At 40.6% G+C, this 26,313-nt stretch overlaps 1 protein-coding gene across 3 annotated transcripts in view; it reads left to right on the forward strand.

Annotated features, from left to right (window-relative positions):
* Positions 1-217: 217 nt before the first annotated feature.
* The window catches only part of LOC109872233 (solute carrier family 12 member 7), an 85,147-nt gene continuing 59,051 nt past the window's right edge, over positions 218-26,313 (forward strand). For all 3 annotated transcript variants that reach the window (XM_020463396.2, XM_031806813.1, XM_020463397.2), the window contains exon 1: positions 218-720. In XM_020463396.2, coding sequence (XP_020318985.1) covers positions 612-720 — 109 coding nt within the window. In that variant the 5' untranslated portion in view covers positions 218-611. The remainder of the gene's footprint in view (positions 721-26,313) is intronic.

Here is a 26,313-nt window from a genome sequence, read left to right on the forward strand (position 1 = left end):
TGGCAACAAGTCCATTTGGTGGAACTACACTACTGGTGGGAAAATGCGCATATTTTCTTTATGCAGATTTCAGAATATAAACATAAAAATGTGTCGCCAATTGGATGGAAACCTAGCTACTGTTGGTTTTTGCGAAAAGTTTTTTTTTTTTTTGAGGGGGGATGTGACGTCAACACGTGCATCTGTTTTTGTTATCAACAATAGTTTGCAACGCAAAGTAGCATGCAATGTCGTATTTATTTTTCTTGGCAACGTTCTAAAAATCGACAAGTAAATGGAAACATAGAGATAGCATAAATACAGATAGAGGGCTCTTTTCATTAAAGGAAGGGAAATATTTTCAGGAGGTGCCGGTTGTAAAATTAGGAGTCTTGTCTGTCGGGACTATAGTTTAGAGAGGGAAGTTGAGTGTAAGAGGACTTTTTCCTGAGGGAGGAGTTGCAGAAACACTCCTTATTTGGAGAACGCCTGGTCACATGGGGGCAGAATCTAAGCGATAGAGATGAGAGAGACGTAACAGGAGAGAACACATCGAACTGTGCCTTGAGATGTTGAGCGGGACTAAGGACGTTGATTTTCTCAGGCTAGAGTCAATGCAGTGAGGGGATAAAATGCCCACCAACTTCACTGTGGTCCCTGTGGAGGATGGCGTGGCCGGGAAGTCAAGTCTCGAACTTGTGTTTAGGGAGGAAGATATTACTCCACGACGACCCTATTCAGGTGAGGGCACACTGTTGACGTTGTCAGGACAGGCTCAGACAAGCGAAGCAGCTTCTGTAGAACAGCTGAACATGTTCACTTTACGTTTACCCTAGCACATAACGTACATAAATATGATATTGCTTTGTTTGTTTATTTTTCTCCTGTCTAAGGGGTTGAAATATATATATTTTTTAAGACGAGTGAACTTTTTGCAACTTCTGAGATAAACAAAAACAAGCGAGGGCTTCCTGAGATTTTCCTTGCCTCCATTTCTCTTTCTCTCTCTCTAAATTCAATCTCACTCTTCTTTGGGTTTTATGGCGAAGTTGACGAAAAAAGTGTATTGCCGCCACCAACTGAATGGGGATACAAAAAATGTACAAGAGAAAAGTGCAGTTCCGTTTATCACCATTGCTATACATGTCACAAAGGCCACTTTCTTCAAATTAAGAATGTCTGAATCTTGCTGGTGACATGCAGGCCTTACTCACAGCATGTTACTGTGTAGTTCCATTGTTATTCACTGACATCGGATATTCTGTTCTTTCTACCCTTTTTACTGCCTCCACAAAGGAGACAGAAGCTGTGCTTACACCTTGCATTAACATGTGGTTGTTGTCATCGATCCAGATTTGTTGAGTCTACACATGGCAATAAAATTACTCTTAACTGATTCTGTATTATGAACAGATTTCTTGTCCTTCCCTGTGTGCAAGTTAGTCCAACCTGCCTTGGATCTCCCTTACGACAAGCTGTATAAATCGACAGAAAACGGCACACTGTTATACTCCAGTAGTTTTACAATCTCATCATTATAGTCTATATTTGATATCCACCGATTTAAGACCGAGTGCTACTGTCCCGACATCCTGGACCTGTACACAACCATAAAAATACATATGATTCCATATATCCTCCTCTTGAACAGTAAACCAGCTTTTTAGGCCTGCATGCATGCATGCATTGGTTGTTTAGGCATGTCTTTGTGGCAATATGTAACTTTATGGGCAACCCTACCAAATTCACATACAAATGTGAGTTATAGATCTATCATTCTACTTGAATGCAAGTCTAAGAAGTGGTAGATCTGTTCTATTTGCACTTTCTATGCTTCCCTTAAGTTTTTGTCTTTTACTTTTGGGTTTGTACACCAGAAAATCCAATATTTTTTGTTATGGAAAATATATTTCACAGTGATTCTCTACACTATGCTAGCTTATTTATGTCACAAACTGAAATTAGGCAAACTGTTAGTTTTATTTAGCATCCAGAAAATGGTGGAGAAATGTCTGCATAGTGCAACTTTAATATGTGTACCAAAAGTCTTGTATTTCAAAGAACCTCTAATATGATAACCTATAACAACTCGCATGTTCAAATTATGAAAATTGATAAAGGCAGCAATCGATATTGGCAAAGGAGCACGCATGTGTTCGAGCCTCTCTTGGGACCCTTGCTGCACCAGGCAGTGTTTCTTGTCTCTTTCTGTCTGTCTCTCTTTAATTCACTCAACTCATTCAATAGCTTGCCCTCAGTGTGACACAATCTTTATCCCTGTTGCTCTCCCTCCATGTGTTAGGACCATGATTAATGTGAAATCAATATGTATAGTATTACCTTTTTAAAGGTTTCTCAGCTCTGCGTTTCACAGTGGCAGTCACTGCAATAATGCCTTTCCTCTGTCAAGTATTAACTTGCTGTGAATCAGTAGAACTCCATTGTTCTGTACCTGTTGGAAGGGAGATGTAGGTAACTTCCCAAATAAAGGAATCACCAACATAGTGTCTTAATAGGGCGTTGGGCCACCACGAGCTGCCAGCACAGCTTCAATGAACCTTTTGCATGGCATAGATTCTACAAGTGTCTGGAACTCTATTGGAGGGAAATTCCATCATTTGGTGTTTTGTTGATGGTGATGGAAAACGCTGTCTTAAGCCACTCTTGCACAAGGTTGATGTACACGCACTGGACTACCCTCACACTCCAACAAACGCACATGCATATTGACTCCACACACACACATAAATTCCTTCACACTCTTCACATACGCTGCTGCTACTCTCTGTTTATTATCTATACATAGTCACTTTACCTACATATTACCACAACTAACCCCCGTACATACCCCTGCACATAGACTTGGTACCTCCTGTATATAGCCTCGTTATTGTAATTTTGTGTTACTATGTTTCCTTTAGTTTAGAAAATATTCCTGACTTTTTAAAGACTCTGCATTGTTGGTTAAGGGCTCATGAGTAAACATTTCACTACACCTGTTGTATTTGGCGCATGTGACAAATACCATTTTATTTGAATTGCTTAATCAACTAAGGAACCACACCTGTGTGGAAACACCAGCTATCAATACACTTTTTGTCCCTAATTTACTCAATTGTTTCCTTTTATTTTGGTAGTTAAAATGGGTTAGGGCAGAGAGGAAGCGGTGACGCAAGAGGATTCACTCTGCCCAAAATCTGTCCCGTGAGATATGCTCCATACCTATTTTGTATGGAGGTCTATGGGCGATTGTCGAATTACTGAGGCTTATTTAATCTAATATATGTTTAGGTTGTTAGAAATGTACTGATATAAGTGGATGCACGTTGCTTTCTGGCAATTTTGAGAAAAATTACCCAGTTGTGCCTGTTGTACACACATGTATCTGCCCTCTCATTGGCTAGAATGGTCCCGCATACTTACTTTGCTGTGTATATTCTAGTGTAGTATTTGTTTATTTTAATTTGATGTTTTTTTTTTTTAGGGTGGGCGGAGGCAGGTTCGGGGCGCCAAGTAAATAAAAAAAATCTAATATATACAACCGTTCAAAAGTTTTAGAACACCTACACATTCAAGGCTTTTTGTTTATTTAAAAAATATATTTTCTACATTGTAGAATAATAGTGAAGACCTCAACTATGAAATAACATATGGAATCATGTAGTAAAATAGTGTTAAACAAATCCAAATATATTTTGAGATTCTTCAAATAGCCACCCTTTGCATTCTCTCAACCAGCTTCTTGAGATAGTCACCTGGAATGCATTTAAATTAACAGGTGTTCCTTAAACCTGTTGTAACTCCCCATCCCGTGTCCGGGATCGTTGTAATCATCTGACACTAATTAGCATAACGCAACGGACAAATATTACTAGAAAATATTCCTATTCATGAAATCACAAGTGCATCCCGTGTCAGGGATCGTTGTCATCATCTGACACTATTTAGCATAACGCAACGGACATAAATATTCCTAGAAAATATTCCTATTCATGAAATCACAAGTGAAATATATTGAAACACAGCTTAGCCTTTTGTTAATCACCCTGTCATCTCAGATTTTGAAAATATGCTTTACAGCCAAAGCAAGACAAGCATTTGAGTAAGTTTATCGATAGCCTAGCATAGCATTATGTCCAGATAGCAGTAGGCAACTTGGTCACGAAAATCAGTAAAGCAATCAAATTAAATCGTTTACCTTTGATGAGCTTCGGATGTTTTCACTCACGAGACTCCCTGTTAGATAGCAAATGTTCTTTTTCCCAAAAATATTATTTTTGTAGGCGGAATAGCTCCGTTTGTTCTTCACGTTTGGCTGAGAAATCGACCGGAAATTGCGGTCACGAAAACACCGAAAAATATTCCAAATTAGCTCCATAATATCGACAGAAACATGGCAAACGTTGTTTATAATCAATCCTCAAGGTGTTTTTCAAATATATATTTGATAATATATCAACTGGGACAGTTGGCTTTTCAGTAGAACTGAGAGGAAAAATGGCTACCTCTGTATTTTACGCAAGAATCACTCAGAGCCATCAGGTGACCACTTACGCAATATAGTCGCTTACGCTCATTCTTCAACATAAATGCGTGAAACTACGTCAAAATGCTGTAGACACCTTGGGGAATGCGTAGAAAAAGGAATCTGGTTGATAGCCCATTCACTGCTCAATAGGGACGCATCGGAACGCAGAGCTTTCAAAACATGAGTCACGCCCGGATTTGATTTTTCTCAGGCTTTCACCTGCAATGTCAGTTCTGTTATACTCACAGACAATATTTTTACAGTTTTGGAAACTTTAGAGTGTTTTTTATCCCAAGCTGTCAATTATATGCATATTCTAGCATCTTGTCCTGACAAAATAGCCCATTTACTCTGGGAATGTAATTTTTCCAAAAATGAAAATACTGCCCTCTAGTTACAAGAAGTTAAATGTTAATTTGTGTAATTTCTTTACTTCTTAACTTCTTACGGATCATTGGGACGCTACCGTCCCACCACGACAACATCCAGTGAAATTGCAGAGCGCGAAATTCAAATGACAGAAATCGCAATATTAAACATTCATGAAAATACAAGTGTCATGCATAATTTTAAAAGCTTAACTTCTTGTTGATCCAGCCGCTTTGTCAGATAAAAAAAAAGGCTTTACAGCGAAAGCACACCATGCGATTATCTGAGGACAGCGCCCCGTATACAAAAGCATTACATATATTATCCAACCAAGCAGAGGCGTCACATAAGTCAAAAATAGCCATTTTTTTTAATCACTTACCTTTGAAGATCTTCATCTGGTTGCAATCACAAGGGTCCCAGCTACATAACAAATGGTCCTTTTGTTTGATAAGTCCTTCTTTAATCCACCGGTTTCCCTCGTTCAAAATGCATACAAATGAATCCTGTAAGTTACCAATAAACTTCTTCCAAACATAATCCTAATCAATTCTCAGGTACCCTAATATGTAAATAAACAATCAAATTTTAGACGGAGAATACCGGAGACCATTATACCGGAGATAAATAACGAAGTGCACGCCCTCACCGGCAAACGAAACAAACACTACAGCCAAAATGGGAGCCACTCAGAAAAACTACAAATTCTAGCTCATTTTTCAAAAAACAAGCATGAAACTCTTTCTAAAGACTGTTGACATCTAGTGGAAGCCATAGGAACTGCAATCTGGGAGGTCTTCCTTTTATATTCCCGTTCCCAGCCATTGTAATCAGTGGTGACCTGGAAAGAAAATTAAAATCTGGATGGATTGTCCTCGGGTTTTCACCTGCCATATAAGTTCTGTTATACTCACAGACATTATTTTAACAGTTTTGGAAACTTTAGAGTGTTTTCTATTAGAGGTCGACCGATTATAATTTTTCAATGCCGATATTGATTATTGGAGGACTAAAAAAGCAATAAAAAAATATTTAAAAATATTTAAAAAATTATTTTAGAATAAATTTATTAATTTGTAATAATGACAATTACAACAATACTGAATGAAAACTTATTTTAACTTAATATAATACATCAAAATCAATTTAGCCTCAAATAATGAAACATGTTCAATTTGGTTTAAATAATGCAAAAACAAAGTGTTGGAGAAGAAAGTAAAAGTGCAATATGTGCCATGTAAAAAAGCGAATGTTTAAGTTCCTTGCTTATTCTTTCAGTGAAATACGGAACCGTTCCGTATTTTATCTAATGGCTGGCATTCCTAAGTCTTAATATTTCTGTTACATTGCACAACCTTCAATGTTATGTCATAATTATGTACAATTCTGGCAAATTAATTACGGTCTTTGTTAGGAATAAATGGTCTTCACACAGTTCGCAACGAGCCAGGCGGCCCAAAATGCTGCATATGCCCTGACTGCTTGCACGGAACGAGAAGTGGCACAATTTCCCTAGTTAAAAGAAATGTATATTAGCAGGCAATATTAACTAAATATGCAGGTTTAAAAATATATACTTGTGTATTGATTTTTAAGAAAGGCATTGATGTTTATGGTTAGGTACACATTGGTGCAACGACAGTGCTTTTTTCACTAATGTGCTTGTTAAGTCATCACTCGTTTGGCCAAGTAGGCTGTGATTCGATGAGAAATTAACAGGCACCGCATTGATTATATGCAATGCAGGACAAGCTAGATAACTACACATGGTTGATGATATTACTAGTTTAACCTGTCTAGGACAGGTTAACGGAAGGTGAACTTGCACAATTGGTGGCTGACTAAATACTTTTTTGCCCCACTGTACCTATATAACATAGGTACATGACGTAATGACGCCACATAAAATGTTGCGCTACACTTCTGACACAGCATTCCTAACCTAGCCCACAATGTCTGCTGTGTGGATTGAGCAGCGAGACAAGGCAAAATCCATTAAATCCAAGGTAATGGAATTCATTGCCCTTGACAATCAACCGTTCTCTGTCGTGGGTGATGGGCACCAGTACACATGTGCGCACCGGTACACACTAGTTTTTTCAGATGTTTCCCTATCGGAGTTACACAGTAATAGCGTCACTGCTATCGAAAACTTCAATAAGCATTTCTCAACGGCTGGCCATGCCTTCCGCCTGGCTACTTCAACCTCGGCCAACAGCTCCGCCCCCCCCGCAGCTCCTCGCCCAAGCCTCTCCAGGTTCTCCTTTACCCAAATCCAGATAGCAGATGTTCTGAAAGAGCTGCAAAACCTGGACCCGTACAAATCAGCTGGGCTTGACAATCTGGACCCTCTATTTCTGAAACTATCTGCCACCATTGTCGCAACCCCTATTACCAGCCTGTTCAACCTCTCTTTCATCTCGTCTGAGATCCCCAAGGATTGGAAAGCTGCCGCAGTCATCCCCCTCTTCAAAGGGGGAGACACCCTGGACCCAAACTGTTACAGACCTATATCCATCCTGCCCAGCCTATCTAAGGTCTTCGAAAGCCAAGTCAACAAACAGGTCACTGACCATCTCGAATCCCACCGTACCTTCTCCGCTGTGCAATCTGGTTTCCGAGCCGGTCATGGGTGCACCTCAGCCACACTCAAGGTACTAAACGATATCATAACCGCCATCGATAAAAGACAGTACTGTGCAGCCGTCTTCATCGACCTTGCCAAGGCTTTCGACTCTGTCAATCACCATATTCTTATCGGCAGACTCAGTAGCCTCGGTTTTTCGGATGACTGCCTTGCCTGGTTCACCAATTACTTTGCAGACAGAGTTCAGTGCGTCAAATCGGAGGGCATGCTGTCCGGTCCTCTGGCAGTCTCTATGGGGGTGCCACAGGGTTCAATTCTCGGGCCGACTCTTTTCTCTGTGTATATCAATGATGTTGCTCTTGCTGCGGGCGATTCCCTGATCCACCTCTACGCAGACGACACCATTCTATATACTTTCGGCCCGTCTTTGGACACTGTGCTATCTAACCTCCAAACAAGCTTCAATGCCATACAACACTCCTTCCGTGGCCTCCAACTGCTCTTAAACGCTAGTAAAACCAAATGCATGCTTTTCAACCGGTCGCTGCCTGCACCCGCATGCCCGACTAGCGTCACCACCCTGGATGGTTCCGACCTAGAATATGTGGACGTCTATAAGTACCTAGGTGTCTGGCTAGACTGCAAACTCTCCTTCCAGACTCATATCAAACATCTCCAATCGAAAATCAAATCAAGAGTCGGCTTTCTATTCCGCAACAAAGCCTCCTTCACTCACGCCGCCAAGCTTACCCTAGTAAAACTGACTATCCTACCGATCCTCGACTTCGGCGATGTCATCTACAAAATGGCTTCCAACACTCTACTCAGCAAACTGGATGCAGTCTATCACAGTGCCATCCGTTTTGTCACTAAAGCACCTTATACCACCCACCACTGCGACTTGTACGCTCTAGTCGGCTGGCCCTCGCTACATATTCGTCGCCAGACCCACTGGCTCCAGGTCATCTACAAGTCTATGCTAGGTAAAGCTCCGCCTTATCTCAGCTCACTGGTCACGATGGCAACACCCATCCGTAGCACGCGCTCCAGCAGGTGTATCTCACTGATCATCCCTAAAGCCAACACCTCATTTGGCCGCCTTTCGTTCCAGTACTCTGCTGCCTGTGACTGGAACGAATTGCAAAAATCGCTGAAGTTGGAGACTTTTATCTCCCTCACCAACTTCAAACATCAGCTAACCGATCGCTGCAGCTGTACATAGTCTATTGGTAAATAGCCCACCCTTTTCACCTACCTCATCCCCATACTGTTTTTATTTATTTACTTTTCTGCTCTTCTGCACACCAATATCTCTACCTGTACATGACCATCTGATCATTTATCACTCCAGTGTTAATCTGCAAAATTGTAATTATTTGCCTACCTCCTCATGCCTTTTGCACACATTGTATATAGACCCCCCCTTTGTTTTCTACTGTGTTATTGACTTGTTAATTGTTTACTCCATGTGTAACTCTTTGTTGTATGCTCACACTGCTATGCTTTATCTTGGCCAGGTCGCAGTTGCAAATGAGAACTTGTTCTCAACTAGCCTACCTGGTTAAATAAAGGTGAAATAAAATAAAAAATAAAAAATAAAAATTAGCTTCACGACATGCCTACTATGGAACACCGTTTGAGTCTTTGTGTGTCAAAAAAGATACAGTAGCACTGTCAAAGCTGTACAGAAAAGTCTGCAAACACCGGCCAAGAACGATATGTTTACAATACTGCATTGGTAATAAAGCATCATTTGTTTGACCTAAACTTCTGGGGTAGCTAGCTTTAGCTTGGTACCTAGCTAGCACCAATACAACCACCCTGAAAACAATGACCAGTAGAAACTGCAGTAATTTTCATTATTCTTAGCAATGATTTAGGAATCCTTGTGAGTAAATATTAGCTAGGTTACAGCTTGTTGCTCGCAAACTGAAATTGAACTTCAGTTCATGAAAAAAATAGCTAGCCAGCTACTTAACTCTGTTGCCCAAAGCTTATGTTATAAGCAGCCAACCAGCTTCATCTGGCTAGTGAAGCTCGGATGAGACCGGGTTATGTATTGTGAATCTAGACACAATAAGGATTGGGCACAATAGTGGAATTTGCGGTTTGCGTTCAAAATAAAAGTATGCCATTGACAGTTATGCAAGTGAATACAAATAGTAGAATTATGCCATACTTTTAATTTGAAGGCTAACCGCAAAGTCCACTTTTGTGGCTAATCCTTATTGTGGCAAGCTTCACATAGATGGGTCCGGCCACCATTAATCAAATTAGAACTGTCTTATAAATTAGTGTTATTTTAGATGATGACACCTAGCTATATAGTTAGCTAGCTAACTATAGCTACTGAAACAGATTGTCGTTTTGCAATGTTCTTGGGGAAGAACATTGTTTGCATCCATGAGCTAGCTAGTTTTTTTAAATGACCAGCACTGTAGGTGCGCGAGACAACTTTACCAGCATCAGCATATGTATTGATGAATCATTGTGACATATAGGAGTGATAGTGTAATCAATGTCTAATAACTATGTAAAAAATGTATTAAAGCGTTGAATTATTATGTGACTCACAGTCATATTCAGGTCCTGATTGGTCAACAAGCTTATTTGACACATGTCAAATAGTGTTATTTGACACGCAAAGACCCAAACGGCGTTCCATAGAAATCCTGGTTGAGAATGAAACGACTGAACAAATGAACAATAAAACAGCACAGCAAGTAAGTGAAAAGAAATAGGTTTTGTGATACTGCCTGGATTCGAACCAGGGACTGTAGTTACGCCTCTTGCATTGATATGCAGTGCCGTAGACTGCTGTGTGTGTGTGTGTGTTTAACTATTTAACTGTACTAGAATGCTTAATAAAAGGCTGCTAAAAATGTAAATATCGGTTATCGGTATAGTTTTTTTTTTTTTTGCAAAGAAAATATTGGATATCAGATTAGGACAAAAATGTAATATCGGTGCATCACAAAAAAGAAAAATGTTAAACACTATTGCACACAGTGAGTCCATGCAATTTATTATGTGATTTGTTAAGCACATTTTTTCCGTAACAAAGGGGTTGAATACTTATTGGCTCAAGACATTTTAGCTTTTCATTTTTTTATAAAAAAACATTATTCCACATTATGGGATATTGTCTGTTGGCCAGTGACAAACTCAATTTAATTTTAAATTGATTAAGTCTGTAACTAGTGGGGTTTATTCATGGATGCCAAGGGATGCCAGGCTTCAACAAAAAAATGATTTTATCTTTCGTCTCTCTGTGTTTCATAGTTTTCCTTTAATTCGCAAGTGGCTGACTGTATCTCACCGGAGAAAGCATCCGAGCGAGCGTGACAGCACCCCTCTGTCTCTCTACGTGTAGGCCGTCTATCTGATGTTGTCTGGTCCAAACAAGTATGACTTTGTTTCCGCCCGTAGCATTGAATGGAATGCAAGGGAAGCCAGCAAGCATTTGGCCTCCTTTGATAGAAAGTATAACAAATTAACCAATATGAGATCAACAGTTAATGGTCCTGGTGCACCCCAAAAAAATGTCAGGGGAAGCCAGCTTGGATTTTGGTATCACTCCTGTCAAATCACACTGAGAACATACGTCATTGACAGAGAACACTTGAATTGTTGCATCTCATTGTGTTAGTGTCCTCCTGTGTCTAGCTGACTAGCTAAAGTGGTCCCTTTACTAAATTAGTCATGGATGGAGATATGGATTTGGACTTGGTTTTACTTAATTCTCCGTATTGGCCAGTGATTATAACGGCGATTCTATTCCATTCATTCATACATACATTGTTGTGCCCCTGGCCCGAGAGGATGGAAGTTCAATATGTAGCTAGATGTAGAAGGCTAATGTTAACTAGCTAACGCTGCCCATGAATGGAAGTTAGTCTAACGAGCAAGCATTTTAGCAAGGTAGCCCAGGATAACAAATATAATCAAATCAGATGTTATTAGTCACATGCGCAGAATACAACATGTAGACCTTACAGTGAAATGATTACTTACGAGTCCCTAACCAACAATACAGTTAAAAAAATACGGCTAAGAATAAGAAATAAAAATAACAAGTAATTAAAGAGCAGCAGTAAAATAACAATAGCGAGACTATATACGGGGGTACCGGTACAGAGTCGATGTGCGGGGGCACCAGTTAGTTGAGGTAGTTATTAGTGACTATACATAGATAATAACAGAGTAGTAGCAGCAGTGTGAAATAAGAGGGGGGGGGGCATTACAAATAGTCTGGGTAGCCATTTGATTTTATGTTCAAGAGCCTTATGGCTTGGGGGTAGAAGCTGTTTAGAAGCCTCTTGGATCTAGACATGGCGCTCCGGTACTGCTTGCCGTGCAGTAGCAGTGCGAACAGTCTATGACTAGGGAGGCTGGAGTCTTTGACAATTTTTAGGGCCTTCCTCTGACTCCGCCTGGTATGGAGGACCTGAATGGCAGGAAGCTTGGCCCCGTGATGTACTGGGCCTTGCACACTACACTCTGTTGTGCCTTGCGGTCCGAGCAGTTGCCATAACAGGCAGTGATGCAACCGGTCAGGTTGCTCTCGAGGGTGCAGCTGTAGAACCTTTTGAGGATCTGAGGACCCATGCCAAATCTTTTCAGTCTCCTGAGGGGGAATAGGTTTTGTCGTGCCCCCTTCACGACTGTCTTGTTGTGCTTGGACCATGTTTGTTTGTTTGTTTGTTTGTTGGTGATGTGAACACCAAGGAACTTGAAGCTCTCAACCTACTCCACTACAGCCCCGTCGATGAGAATGGAGGGGTGCTTGGTCCTCCTTTTCCTGTAGTCCACAAACATCTCCTTTGTCTTGATCACGTTGATTGAGAGGTTGTTGTCCTGGCACCACTTGGCCAGGTCTCTGAACTCCTATTGGGAGGTCTCGTCATTGTCGGTGATCATGCCTACCACTTGAGTCATCTGCAAACTTAATGATGGTGTTGGAGTCGTGCCTGGCCGTGCAGTCATGAGTGAACAGGGAGTACAGGAGGGGACAGAGCACGCACCCTTGAGGGGCATGTTGAGGATCAGCATGGCGGATGTATTGTTACCTACCCTTACCACCTGGGGGCGGCCCATCAGGTCGAGTTGTAGAGGGAGGTGTTTATTCCCAGGTCCTTAGCTTAGTTATGCGCTTTGAGGGCACTATGGTGTTGAATGCTGAGCTGTAGTCAATGAATAGCATTCTCACATAGGTGTTCCTTTTGTCCAGTTGGAAAAGGGCAGTGTGGAGTGCAATAGAGATTGCACCATTTGTGGATCTGTTAGGGTGGTATGCAAATTGTAGTGGGTCTAGGTTTTCTGGGATAATTGTGTTGATGTGAGCCATGACCAGCCTTTCAAAGCACTTCATGGCTGCAGATGTGAGCGCTATGGGTTGGTAGTCATTTAGGCAGGTTACCTTAGTGTTCTTGGGCACAGGCACTATGGTGGTGTGCTTAAAACATGTTATTACAGACTTGGACAGGGAATGGTTGAAAATGTCAGTGAAGACACTTGCCAGTTGGTGAGCGCATGCTGGCAGTACACGTCCTGGTAATCCTCCTGGCCCTGAGGCCTTGTGAATGTCGACCTGTTTAAAAGGTCTTCCGGAACAGCTTGCGCTCTCATGCATGTTTCAGTGTTATTTGCCTCGAAGCTAGCATAGAAGTAGTTCAGCTCTTCTGGTAGGCTCGTGTCACTGGGCAGCTCTCTGCTGTGCTTCCCTTTGTAGTCTATAATGGTTTGCAAGCCCTGCCACATCCAACGAGTGCCGGAGCCGGTGTAGTACGATTCGATCTTAGTCCTGTATTGACACTCTGTTTGATGGTTCGTCGGAGGACATAGCAGGATTTCTTATATGCTTCCGGGTTAGTCACGCTCCTTGAAAGCGGCATCTCCAGCCTTAGCTCAGTGCGGATTTTGCCTGTAATCCATGGCTTCTGGTTGGGGTATGTACGTACGGTCACTGTGCGGACGTCGTCATCAATGCACTTATTGATGAAGCCAATGACTGCTGTGGTGTTCTCATCAATGCCATCGGAGGAATCCTGGAACATATTCCAGTCTGTGCTAGCAAAACAGTCCTGTAGCTTAGCATCTGCTTCATCTGACCACCTTTTTTTTCTTTTCTTGATCTAGTCACTTGTGCTTCCTGCTTTCATTTCTGCTTGTAAGCAGGAATCAGGAGGATATAATTATGGTAAGATTTGCCAAATGTAGGGCGAGGGAGAGCTTTGTATTCGTCTCTGTGTTTGGAGTAAAGGTGGTCCAGAGTTTTTCCCCCTCTGGTTGCACAATTAACATGCTGATAGAAATTAGGCAAAACTTATTTAAGTTTCCCTGCATTAAAGTCCCTGGCTACTAGGAGCGCCGCATCTGGGTAAGTGTTTTCTTGTTTGCTTATGGCGGAATACAGCTCATTCAATGCTGTCTTAGTGCCAGCCTCCATCTGCGCTGGTAAATAAACAGCTACGAAAAATACAAAGAAATTTAAGCGTGTACTGTATGACAGTGTTTCGTCAACATGAGAGGAGGATGGCATTGGCGTTTTTCTACAAGTAGGGTCAGTCAACATTTATCTACTTGCACGCACACACACACACAGTAGAACTAATGCTTAGCTTACGTTGATTGGACTAAATCGTTTTTGGTATCTTTTAGTTATCACTGTATTAGACTAAGCAAAGGTGATTTGATGTTGAAGTTGAATTGGTGCTGGAATAGTGGCCCCTGTTTTCTTTGCGACTTTCGGTAACTCTCTGTGGTTCTAAATCAATAGTTTAGTAGTCTGAAAATGTCGGAAACATTAGGTTGCTTGACCATGCTGTAGGTCATGTAACTCTCTGTTTTCATGCAATATGCTTTGTGGACTAAACCAGACAGAGTTTGCCATCTGGTTTTGTGATAAAACAAAGGTGTGGTTGAATTTATTCTTCCACTCTTGTCTCAGCCTTTAGGCCTATATATCACAGTGCCGAGGCATATGAACTAACAGGTTATAGAGCAAACAATGCAATTATCACAACACTTAGGTTGTAATATGGCTTTTTTCTGGCTTCCCCAGTGATTTTACCCACCCACCGCTACTGGCTGTGACGTAACATTTTGAAAAAGAAAAAGGTGTGAATTGTTTCTGAAGGCCCTGTATTATAGGACGACTTGGGAGAATGATGATCCGCAACAGACAGTACATCTCAGTATTAGAACTTAAAATACAGTCAGACTAGCCTGCTACTGTGCTTTTCTGGACCTTATAAACTGCAGAGAGTAGACCCACAACTGATACAAATGGAATTAAATATTAAAATCACAGGGCTTATGCGCTGTTATTCAGTATACATTTTCACTGTAGAATTGTGTACTCACTTGAAAATAATAATGCAATTATTCATTGGAATGTGGTGTTGTAGGATGATTGTATTGTCCTTAAGCAAGCTCAATAGGGGAGCTTTTTAAGGTGCGTGTCTCACTGTTCTTTCATACACCTGGCCCCTCTGCTTATTTCGAAAATTGGATAGCATATTGCAGATCTGGACAAATTATTCACCTACCACTATTGTCACTGTGAATGGTGGATAGAGGGCAGGATAGACAGTTAGACTGGTAGACTATGTTGACCTGTAGCATAGTTAGCGTGCAGAAAAGCGTAGTGCATAAGGGATGTACCAAAACACCTTGATATAGGGGCGGCGCATGAAAGCAGATGAAGAAATGTAGCTAGAATGGAAGAAATTATATAGTAAAACCTGCAAAAGGGTCAATGTAAAAGAAACTCACTGCCCTCTCCTGTGCCCAATAAAATAAAAACACACAACCCTCCTCAAAGCAATTTAAAAAAATAAGTTTGACAAACTTCCCCTTTTTTGGACCACCCCAATTAATTTCTAAATGTCCCTTAATTTATTGGAATGTCACAGGCTGACTGCCAGCTCGTACTGTAGGATTCTATTTGAGTGTTTGCACACAACACCGTTCTTATAAAACCTTAGTAATTCTAGTTGCTTTATAATAAAATATTTACTGATGAGTACTTTCTATGATTGTCTCCAAATTGTGTAGACATCAGTAGGCAGGTTTCCATTTACCCAGTTTATTAGACAATAGCATTGTCGCAAAAAATAATAATTGCGACGCGTAATGGAAACGGCAGATATAGGAGACATTTTCTAAAGATCTTACATTTTTATCCGTTCAACGGGTGGATTATAACTTTATTGCAACAAATTATGATGGAAATTGTGTTTTTCAAGTCAATGACGATTTACAAATAATTCTGAAGGTACGCGGCGGGGCACATGATGTAAATAGGAGTGTGTACATGCATTGAGTTATTGAGCTTGTTTTAGCTGATTTCATGCAGCTACAGATGACAGATTACAAATAATCCTTTCCATTTTGGATGTATTTTATTTGCAACTGCTAGGAGAACATATATTATTTTATTGTACTGATCAACAACATTTGCATATAAGAAGCAGTCTCTTCTCTTGTAAATGTGTGCGTTGTCTCTTTTTAAGAAAGTATTTACTTCATTAGCAAGGCAGAATGTGGCATATGGAATCTAGTGGAAACCAGACGGGTGGGGAGGGAGACGAGGAAGCGAATGAGGTTTTGGTGTTAACTAAGTTAATTAATAACGTTTTTTGACAATCAGCTTTGAAGTCAGCATATTTTGCGTTATGGTTTGCAAACGAAGTACTAGGGTAGTGAATTGATGTTTCTTCAGCTGTAAGCTAGCAATGAAAGTTAGCCTATAATTCAGCCTATAAAGTCACTCAATTGTCATACTTGAGTAAAAGTAAAGATGCCTTGATAGAAATGGTCTCATGTAAAAGTTAATGTCACCCAGTAAAATACTACTTCTGAAAGTATCTGGTTTTAAATGTACTTAAGTACAGTGGTGGAAAAGTACTCAATTGTTATACTTGAGTAAAAAGTAAATGCTATACATCTAATTCCTTATATTAATTAAACCAGAGGGCATAATTACACACTCAAACACACAGACATCATTTACAAATGTATTTGTGTTTAGTCCGCCAGATCAGAGGCAGTAGGGATGAAAACACATTATATTGATAGGTGTGTGAATTGGACCATATTGCTGTCCTGCCTGAGCATTCTAAGTGAAACAAGTTATTTTTGGTGTCAGGGAAAATGTATGGGAGTAAAAAGTACATATTAATTTAGGAATGTAGTGGAGTTACTGAAAGTTGTAAAATATAAATATTCAAGTACAGATATCCCTAAAAACAACTTAAGTAGTACTTTAAAGTACTTTGCAAAAATGTCAAAGATTTTGCTGTGTTTTTTTAGAAGGAAATCAGTCAATTTAAATAAAGTCATTATTCCCTAATCTATGGATTTCACATGACTGGGCAGGGTCGCAGCCTGGGAAGGCATAGGTCCACCCAGTTGAGAGCCAATTGCACTCTCCCTAAACTTGAGACATTGGTGGCATTGTGTTGTGTGAGTGGCCTTTTATTGTCCCCAGCACAAGGTACACTTGTGTAATGATCATGCTGTTTTATCAGCTTCTTAATATGCCACACCTGTCAAGTGCATGGATTATCTCTACAAAGGCTAAAATGCTCACTAACAGGGATGTAAAAACATTTTTGCACAACATTTGAGGGACCAGCACTTTACGTGTTGCGTTTTATATTTTTGTTCAGTGAAATTTACACCACTGGTTTTAGCCTGTGTGGACATTGTTTTGCGAACAGTAATGTTTAAACATTTCTACACGCAATGTTGTATTGTTTAAGTGTGCAAATTTCTGTGCAGCATGTGGGTGGTGGGGAGCTAACGATGCAGCCCAGACAGCTCTAGCAATGAATGAGGAAGTGGAGCAGGCACTTTTCTCTTTGCGCTATTAAGGGGTTGCGCTGATAGACAGACTTCATCACTTGAGACATTTGGCAGACGTACCGAAACTAAGAAATTCTAGTACCTATTTATTTGGTTATTTTTATCAGAAGTACTGAAGTTTCGATATAACGTGCAACACTAGTATGAGTCACACAGAACACGTAAGGGCAGGCTTTGGTCTGTTGTCATTATTGGGCTGTAATCAGCAGTAGGACGACTTCACTCATTTCCAGCTATTATATCTGTGTTACGTCATGTGCTCTCCGCTCTGTTCTTATGCCTACAGTACCTGTACTCGCCCACTGCTGTCTCCACACAATACGTCCAGTATAAACATAGTTTTCCAAAATGGACTGCTTAGACCGTGTCAGGTATCACAGCATCGTGGGTCTCTCTCCCTGCAATGCACTAAATATACAGCCCATAAAGGCTTGTTTGTTTTGTCATAACTTAACATCAATAAACTCATAAAACCTGTATTTCTATTCGGGGGCGTCATGCACCCATTATTTTAAATGCCTGAAACAGCTTTTTCCTACAATCTAGAGCCGTAATCATTATGCCTAATTATATGTAAAGATAGTTAGGCTAGCTTGCCCCGAGACTGCCTGGCAGCTCACCCACTGAGAGATTGAATTTCACTCAACTTTCTAGAGTATCCCCTATCAACGTTTCCCTTTTTACTGTGGAAATTCTGATCGAATCAATGCAATATTAGCCACTTTCAATGCAACATATCGTAACAAAATGAACTATGCAAGAGATTTTGTTGTAGGCAGAACGCATCAGATTAGGATTCTATTGGATTGACACACATGACTCAGCCAGTACTCTACACAGACCGGTGCAGTATAACCAATCAGAGCTGCAGTAGGCCTAAATGCAAATAGACCATTGCCATATATGGGTCTGTCTTTACAGCTGTGGTCGTGAGTAGATGTGCTTGTTTTGAGATCAAAGCCACGTCTGCACATTTTGTTCATATCCTTTGCTAGTTAGTGAGTTATTAGCCCAGTTGTATATCATTTGTCAGCATTAGGGTAGTGATTGCTTCCCGGAAGAGCACAAAATGTGTACATTTCTAGAAATCTTTGAAATGCTAGTCAGGTAAATAACTTTTTGTGTCTTAAAGGGGCAGTGTTGTATTTTGAGACAGGCTTGAATAAGCTAAGTAGCCAATAGGTGGAGTGCAGCCTAATTTGTCTGATTCTCTGTAATAATGGTATGGAAATAATAATGCATTTTATTTTGTAAAGTGGTTTCTTGCATTAAACAACACAACACCATTTTCAGTCACTTCTGTGTCTGAAGGACACGTGGATAAACAGGTTAATGTCATGCCCTGCGTGTGTTTTTTATAGGCCTACATTGAACACCACACATTGACTGCTACTGAATGACAGATCCGCTATTTCCATTTCCATGTTAAGATGTTATGGGATGCATTTTATCCATTGTTTTTGATGGTAGGCCACTCTTATAGGCCTACGTTATGATCAAATAGCCACAGGAGCCTAATTGGTCACTGATAAAACTGTAACATAAAGCAGGTACAGCCTCAGTGTGGAAGTTGCAAAGAATTTCCCCGACATATGAGTTTGCACTCAACAGACGTGAAATGTCAGGGAACATTGGTGGCTAGTATTACAGAGAAACAACAAAACATTTTTTGTTTTATTTATTCATCAAGAAGGAATTAATAGGCTACATAGCTTGATCAAATTAATTTCCAAACATACCTCCTGCTAGTCCTTCCCGTTACCCCGCAGTTAAAATCAAATCAAAGACTGTGTCACTCTACACCAGTGGTCACCAACCGATCGGTTGATCTTCAAGGCATAGTCAATCACCAATTTTTGGGGTAAAAAACCCTCCAACAATAAAGCCTTTACGTTGCTGTTTTAAATGTTTTGTCTCCTGCTGTTTGCGGTAGGTGATCCCGATACAAGCTGCCCTGTGTGCTGAGTAGGTCTAAGTGTTCTGACTTTAAAACAATTTCATGTGTCTGAAAGTACAAATCCGCCTTCCCGGCAGCCTGAATCAAGTGCACTATAGGTCTACCACTGGCCAATCGGACTGCTCTGATTTGTCTGTAGTAACATAGCAGGCGTAAACAAATAAAAGCTACAGCAAAGTTAATATTGTGAGATTTCAAAACTTAAGAGTCTGTCAACAAATACAGCAAAGAGCTGCTGTTTTTATGAGTGAGTTCATATTTAAGTTCTTACTCAGCACTGTCAAGACTTTTCTTTATTCAACACCTAGGCTATATAAGTCATAAAATGTGTGTTTTTCCTTCTTCCACTCACGCTACAACAAGCACTGCAGCTGTAATGAATGACCAGGAACGTGTATCTATAGGCTTGCGTTGTTGTAATTATTAACGACTTGGGTCTTTTTTAATATCAAGGAAAATGTAACTTTCTCTGTTCATAGGAGTAACAACATGAATTTGTGCATGAGGCAGAACTAATGTGGTGAGACTCGAGTTTAACCATCAACTGGAAGACGGTGTCCCTTTTTGGTCAGTGTCAGTGGAGGAAAGGGAGAGTGGAGGGATGCTGAGAGGTGGACCCTCAGCCTGCTGCTCTCTCCCTCCACTGAGACCATCATGAGCCCAGTCAAATAAAAAGCGAATATTTTCAATGTATGCTCACACAGGTGTGCCTCACAAGTAATACAAAAACAAATATATTGTGTGGTCATATAGCCTATCTCAAATGTCAGAACAACAATGCATTGGTAGGGCAATTCAAGCAAAGTCCATATGCGGTGATAATGTATTGGTCCTATAGCCTACTGCACAAACCTTATTGCTACAGTACTGTTTTTAATGTTGCATAGGCTTACATTTTTATTTATTTTTTGGCTTGAATTTTGACTCTGTGATCTTGACTCAAAGGTTGGTGACCACTGCTCTACACTCTCTCCTCCTCCACTGAAGATACGGCCCATACCAAAGCAGTGGTAATCAAACTTTTTGGTCCCCTAAAAGGAGTGGTTCGAATCTCATGGTACAATACCGTAGGCCTATGTTAGTTACCCGATCAAATAGGCAAAGGTATACATAGCAAATATAAATGGTATATGTAGCTTATTAAAATATGTACGAAAAATATATTTTTACCATTCAGTTTCATACTCTCGACCCCCACAAAATGTTTGAGACCCCCAGTTTGAGAACCACTGGACTACAGTATCTAACGTCCTCCCTAGGCATCTCTTTGCTCCATGCACCTTGGGCGGAACCACTTACTAGGGAGAATAGGGGGGGTACTCTTTGCCTGGTCCAGTCAGTGTGCCCCCTCTGCAAAACACTGGCGACAGATCTTTTTTATAAATAGTGGATTCTCTGTTAATTTCATTCAGTGAGCCAGAGTCTGAGGCAGTGTGAGAAACAATAGTTAGCACTGTCATTTACAATTGTTTATGAATGAGGTAGAGTTAGGCTTATTTGCTGTTTTGACATATAGGATGACCAAATTTGAGCAACAGTATCATGGTGGGCTACATGCTTATCATTTTGAATGAACTTTGCTTCATTGTTTCCTGAAAACTACCTCCCCCATTGGCAGAAGCAATAAAAGGTCAGACTTCCCTCCCTTGGGACTAGGATGAGATTACAATCTGTTGTGCAGATCTGTTTTTCTGTGTCTGTGTTCCTAGAGATAGAGAGAAGACCCAGGGGCCCATGTGGTTACATTCAGGCTAACCTCAGTTTGTTTACAATGTGATTCTCCTATTAATTTAAGCAAGATCTGTTGTTTCCGCAGTCTGCACGACCTATCTGTAGATCATTTCTCCTTATTCTGTGGAGAGTGACTTCAACACAGTGACTCATGAGACTGTTGAAATCCTGTTCACAGAGTACCACAGGCCAATGCCCAACCCATCCGCAAGCTTGTTAAGAATGTGTAGGCCTGGCCTACTGTCTTTCTCAATAAGTCTACCATCAGGGCATTCAACTTCGTCACTGCCTATCACAATAAGAGCACCAAACAGAGCCCTAACACAAAGTCCTCTGCCGTGCCAGGCTGTATGCATATGCATGTGATGGCATTTAATGTTCAATGCTACTGTAATTCGCATAGCGTTTCATGACAATGGTGCTCTAATTTTGTTTTACCTTCTCCTTCTGGGTTGATGACAAACAGTATTTTTTTCTGAGTGACCCCAGGTTGGATATACAGCATCTTGTTTACAGTATTTGAACATAGTTTTTATGATATTATAGTCTTTTGCATGGTGTTACAAGATACCATCGTCAACTATGTCAGAGCAGGGAATGTCAGTGTTGCTTGTGTGTTCTTTTTTAATATGCGTGAATGAAACAGAAATGACTTGCGTCATTGTAGGCTACTGTGAATTAATTGAAGATGGTTAAATGCCTGAACGGCATGGGACAGTTCACAGCAGCATGTGCATTATTTATGCCTAGTAACAGGCAAAGTGTTAATATTCTTATATTTTCTTATTGTTGCATTGTCGAGAATGAACCGGTCTGCTGATACAGTGCCATTTTGTGAATTCTCATCCGAGTAGAGAAGTGCAACTGAAGCATAATGTGTCTGATGCCGAGCCGAAATTACAATGAGAAGCATTTTAGATCTTTATTTATAAAACGCAGCAAGATATTTCTTACATGTGTTTTTATATTTTTTTTATGCGTGAAAAACATAGAATGCTGTGTTAATGTGACCCCTAAGTTTAACTTACTTCGATAACTAGCATGTGGCTGAATTAATAAGGTAACGGTGCATTATATTGTGAAGAGCTTTCTACCGTGTTTGAGTAGCATTTTGGATGAGTTATCTGTACTGCTGCCACTGCAGCTTGATCCTTGTTTTTTCTCCTCTCTGTTCTCTGCCTGTCTGCTCCCCCCTCATCTTCTCCCGAGCAAAGCAGGGAGGCCCAATGCCTTAGTGACACCAGACTTCACACAGACACGGTGTGTACACATGCTGCTCCAGAGCCAGTACTGTTCTTCCTTCAGACAAGCATGCGTCAACACTTGTTCATTTGCCCAATGTATCTCATTCACTTTCGCTTGTAAATGTCCAAACTCAGTAAAAATGACATTCGGTAGCTCTTGACTATACATTGCCTTCAGAAAGTATTCAGACCCATTGACGTTTTCCACATTTTGTTGCGTTGCAACCTTATTCTAATAATGAATAAAAAATAAATCCTCAGCATTCTACAGACAATACCCAATAATGATAAAGTGAAAATAGGTTTACAATTGATTGGACATGATTTGGAAAGGCACACACATGTCTATATAAGGTCCCACAGTTGACATGTGCATGTCAGAGCAAAAACCAAGCCATGAGGTCGAAGGAATTGTCTGTAGAGCTCGGAGACAGGGTTGTGTCGAGGCACAGATCTGGGGAAGGGTAACAAAAAATGTCTGCAGCATTGAAGGTCCCCAAGAACACAGTGGCCTCCATCATTCTTAAATGGAAGAAGTTTGGAACCACCAAGACTCTTCCTAGAGCTGGCTCCCCGGCCAACCTGAGCAATTGGGGGAGGGCCTTGGTCAGGGAGGTGACCAAGAAACCGATGGTCACTGACAGAGCTCCAGAGTTCCGCTGTGGCGATGGGAGAACCTTCAAGAAGGACAAACATCTCTGCAGCACTCCACCAATCAGGCCTTTATGCTAGAGTGGCCAGACGGAAGCCACTCCTCAGTAAAAGACACATGATAGCCCACTTGGAGTTTGCCAAAAGGCACCTAAAGGACTCTGACCATGAGAAACAATATGGTCTGATGGTCATCTCTGGTCTGATGAAACCAAGATTGAACTCTTTAGCCTGAATGTCAAGCATCACATCTGGAGGAAACCTGGCACAATCCCTACGTTGAAGCATGGTGGTGGCAGCATCATGATGTGGGGATGAACCTGATCGAACATCTCTGGAGAGACCTGAAAATATCTATGCAGCAATGCTCCCCATCTAACCTGACAGAGCTTGATAGGATCTGCAGAGAAGAATGGGAGAAATTCCCTAAATACAGGTTTGCCAAGCATGTAGTGTCATACCCAAGGAGACTCTAGGCTGTAATCGCTGCCAAAGGTGCTTCAACAAAGTACTTAGTAAAGGGTCTGAATACTTTTTTATGTTTAATAAATTAGCAAAACATTTCCTTTATCTGCTTTGTAAATATTTATGGGGTATTGTGTGTAGATGGTTCCCCTCCCCCCTCATCATTGTCATACATTTTTGAATAAGGCTGTAACCTAACAAAATGTGGAAAATGTCAAGGGGTCTGAATACTTTCCGAAGGCACTGTATATGTAAAACTTTACAAACTGGATTGCCTGTCTTGTCCTGCAATTCATTTATTTTCATTTGCTATCATTAGCATATTTATTTAGCTAGCATCCTCCATGGAAATTCTCTATTACTTGTGCTAATTTTGTTAGCATTATGGTAATAGATTCCCAATGTTGTTTTTTTGGCACCCCCTTGTGTACCCTTGTGTACTAAGCTGGTAATACTGTAAATCTAGGATAAGAAAATTCTGGATACCGTCCCACCCTATGTGGAACCCATGTTATGCGTGCAAAAAGTGATATTTTTTCAAACAGAGCCCATGCCCTGATTAAAAAAATACAAGTATGTGTAGCTGCTTGTAGAAAACTTAGAAATCAAATCAAATTTTATTTGTCACATACACATGGTTAGCAGATGTTAATGCGAGTGTAGCGAAATGCTTGTGCTTCTAGTTCCGACAATGCAGTAATAACGAACAAGTAATCTAACTAACAATTCCAAAAAACTACTGTCTTATACACAGTGTAAGGGGATAAAGAATATGTACATAAGGATATATGAATGAGTGATGGTACAGAGCAGCATAGGCAAGATACAGTAGATGATATCGAGTACAGTATATACATATGAGATGAGTATGTAAACAAAGTGGCATAGTTAAAGTGGCTAGTGATACATGTATTACATAAGGATGCAGTCGATGATATAGAGTACAGTATATACGTATGCATATGAGATGAATAATGTAGGGTAAGTAACATTATATAAGGTAGCATTGTTTAAAGTGGCTAGTGATATATTTACATCATTTCCCATCAATTCCCATTATTAAAGTGGCTGGAGTTGAGTCAGTGTGTTTGCAGCAGCCACTCAATGTTAGTGGTGGCTGTTTAACAGTCTGATGGCCTTGAGATAGAAGCTGTTTTTCAGTCTCTCGGTCCCAGCTTTGATGCACCTGTACTGACCTCGCCTTCTGGATGACAGCGGGGGTGAACAGGCAGTGGCTCGGGTGGTTGATGTCCTTGATGAATCTGCTCTTTCTAATGGTGTAAAGAAATAGAAAATCTGATCTGGATGAACCTCTAGGAGGATTTGAAAAAGTTGTTTTTATTATCCACGTTTCTTTTTTCTACCCTCACTGCACTTTGTTAGATATCATGCACATTGATGGCTTCCTAGCAAACGTCCTCGACAACAGATTTTTCTCATTTTCATAGTAGCAGCAGACAGTTATCTAAATAGGCTTTTGGGACTCCAAGAGAAGAAGAATAGCGGATTGTGCACGGGCTCATCTGGAAAAGAGAGGCTATGTGTAGCCGAAGAAGCTCATTCATCATAATAATGGTGCCGAAGGAGCTGGCTGCCGTTTTATTATTCCGTAGCGAATTGTGCTATTGTGTATTTTTTTGTGTTATTTGTAACTTATTTCGTACATAATGTTTCTGCCACCGTGTCTTATGACTGAAAATAGCTTCTTGATATCAGGGCAGCCATTACTCACCCCGTACTGGAGGAATTCTTCTTAACCTGTAGTGACACCCCATCCCGTGACGGACATAAATCTTCCTAGAAAATCTTCCTATTCATGAAAATCACAAGTGAAATATATTGGAATACAGCTTAGCCTTTTGTTAATCACCCTGTCATCTCAGATTTTCAAAATATGCTTTACAGCCAATGCTAGACAAGCATTTGTGTAAGTTTATCATAGCCTAGCATAGCATTATGCCTTGCTAGCAGCAGGCAACCTTGTCACGGAAATCAGAAAAGCAATCAAATTAAATAGTTTACCTTTGATGAACTTCGGATGTTTTCACTCCCAGGTAGACAGCCAAAGTAAATTTTTTCCCCAAAAGATTATTTTTGTAGGCGAAATAGCTCCATTTGTTCTTCACGTTTGGCTGAGAAATCGCCCAAAATTGCGGTCAACACAACGCTGAAAAATATTCCAAATTAGCTCCATAACATCGACAGAAACATGGCAAACGTTGTTTAGAATCCATCCTCAAGGTGTTTTTCTAATATCTTTTCGATAATATATCCGTTGGGACAATTCGTTTTTCACTAGGACCGATTGGAATAATGGCTACCTCTGTATTTTACGCGAGAATCTCTCTCAGAGCCACCATGTGACCACTTACGCAATGTGGCCGCCTATGGCTATTCTTCAACAGAAATGCGTAAAACTACGTCACAATGCTGTAGACACCTTGGGGAATACGTAGAAAGCGTAAGCTCGTTGACAGTACATTCACAGCTGAATAGGGAGTCATTGGAACGCAGCGCTTTCAAAACCTGGGGCACTTCCGGATTGGATTTTTCTCAGGCTTTTGCCTGCAACATCAGTTCTGTTATACTCACAGACAATATCTTTACAGTTTTGGAATCGTTAGTGTTTTCTATCCACAGCTGTCAATTATATGCATATTCTAGCATCTTTTCCTGACAAAATATCCCGTTTAAAACGGGATTTTCTTTTCCAAAAATGAAAATACTGCCCCCTAACACCAAGAGGTTAAACAAGTCAGATGGGAAGGATTTACTTCGGCCTCCGGACCTGGCCCTCATCCCAGTCATTCGCAGGAGGAAAAGACGGAGATATCATGGACGAAGGTCCGGGTGCCTTGTAAGGATCCGTTGCAGAGAGGGTAATCTATCTTTTCCATTGGTCCTATTAGTCAACATTCAATTAATCGATAGT

Source organism: Oncorhynchus kisutch, linkage group LG27, assembly GCF_002021735.2.
Source record: "Oncorhynchus kisutch isolate 150728-3 linkage group LG27, Okis_V2, whole genome shotgun sequence".
In the NCBI taxonomy this organism is placed as follows: Eukaryota; Metazoa; Chordata; class Actinopteri; order Salmoniformes; family Salmonidae; genus Oncorhynchus; species Oncorhynchus kisutch.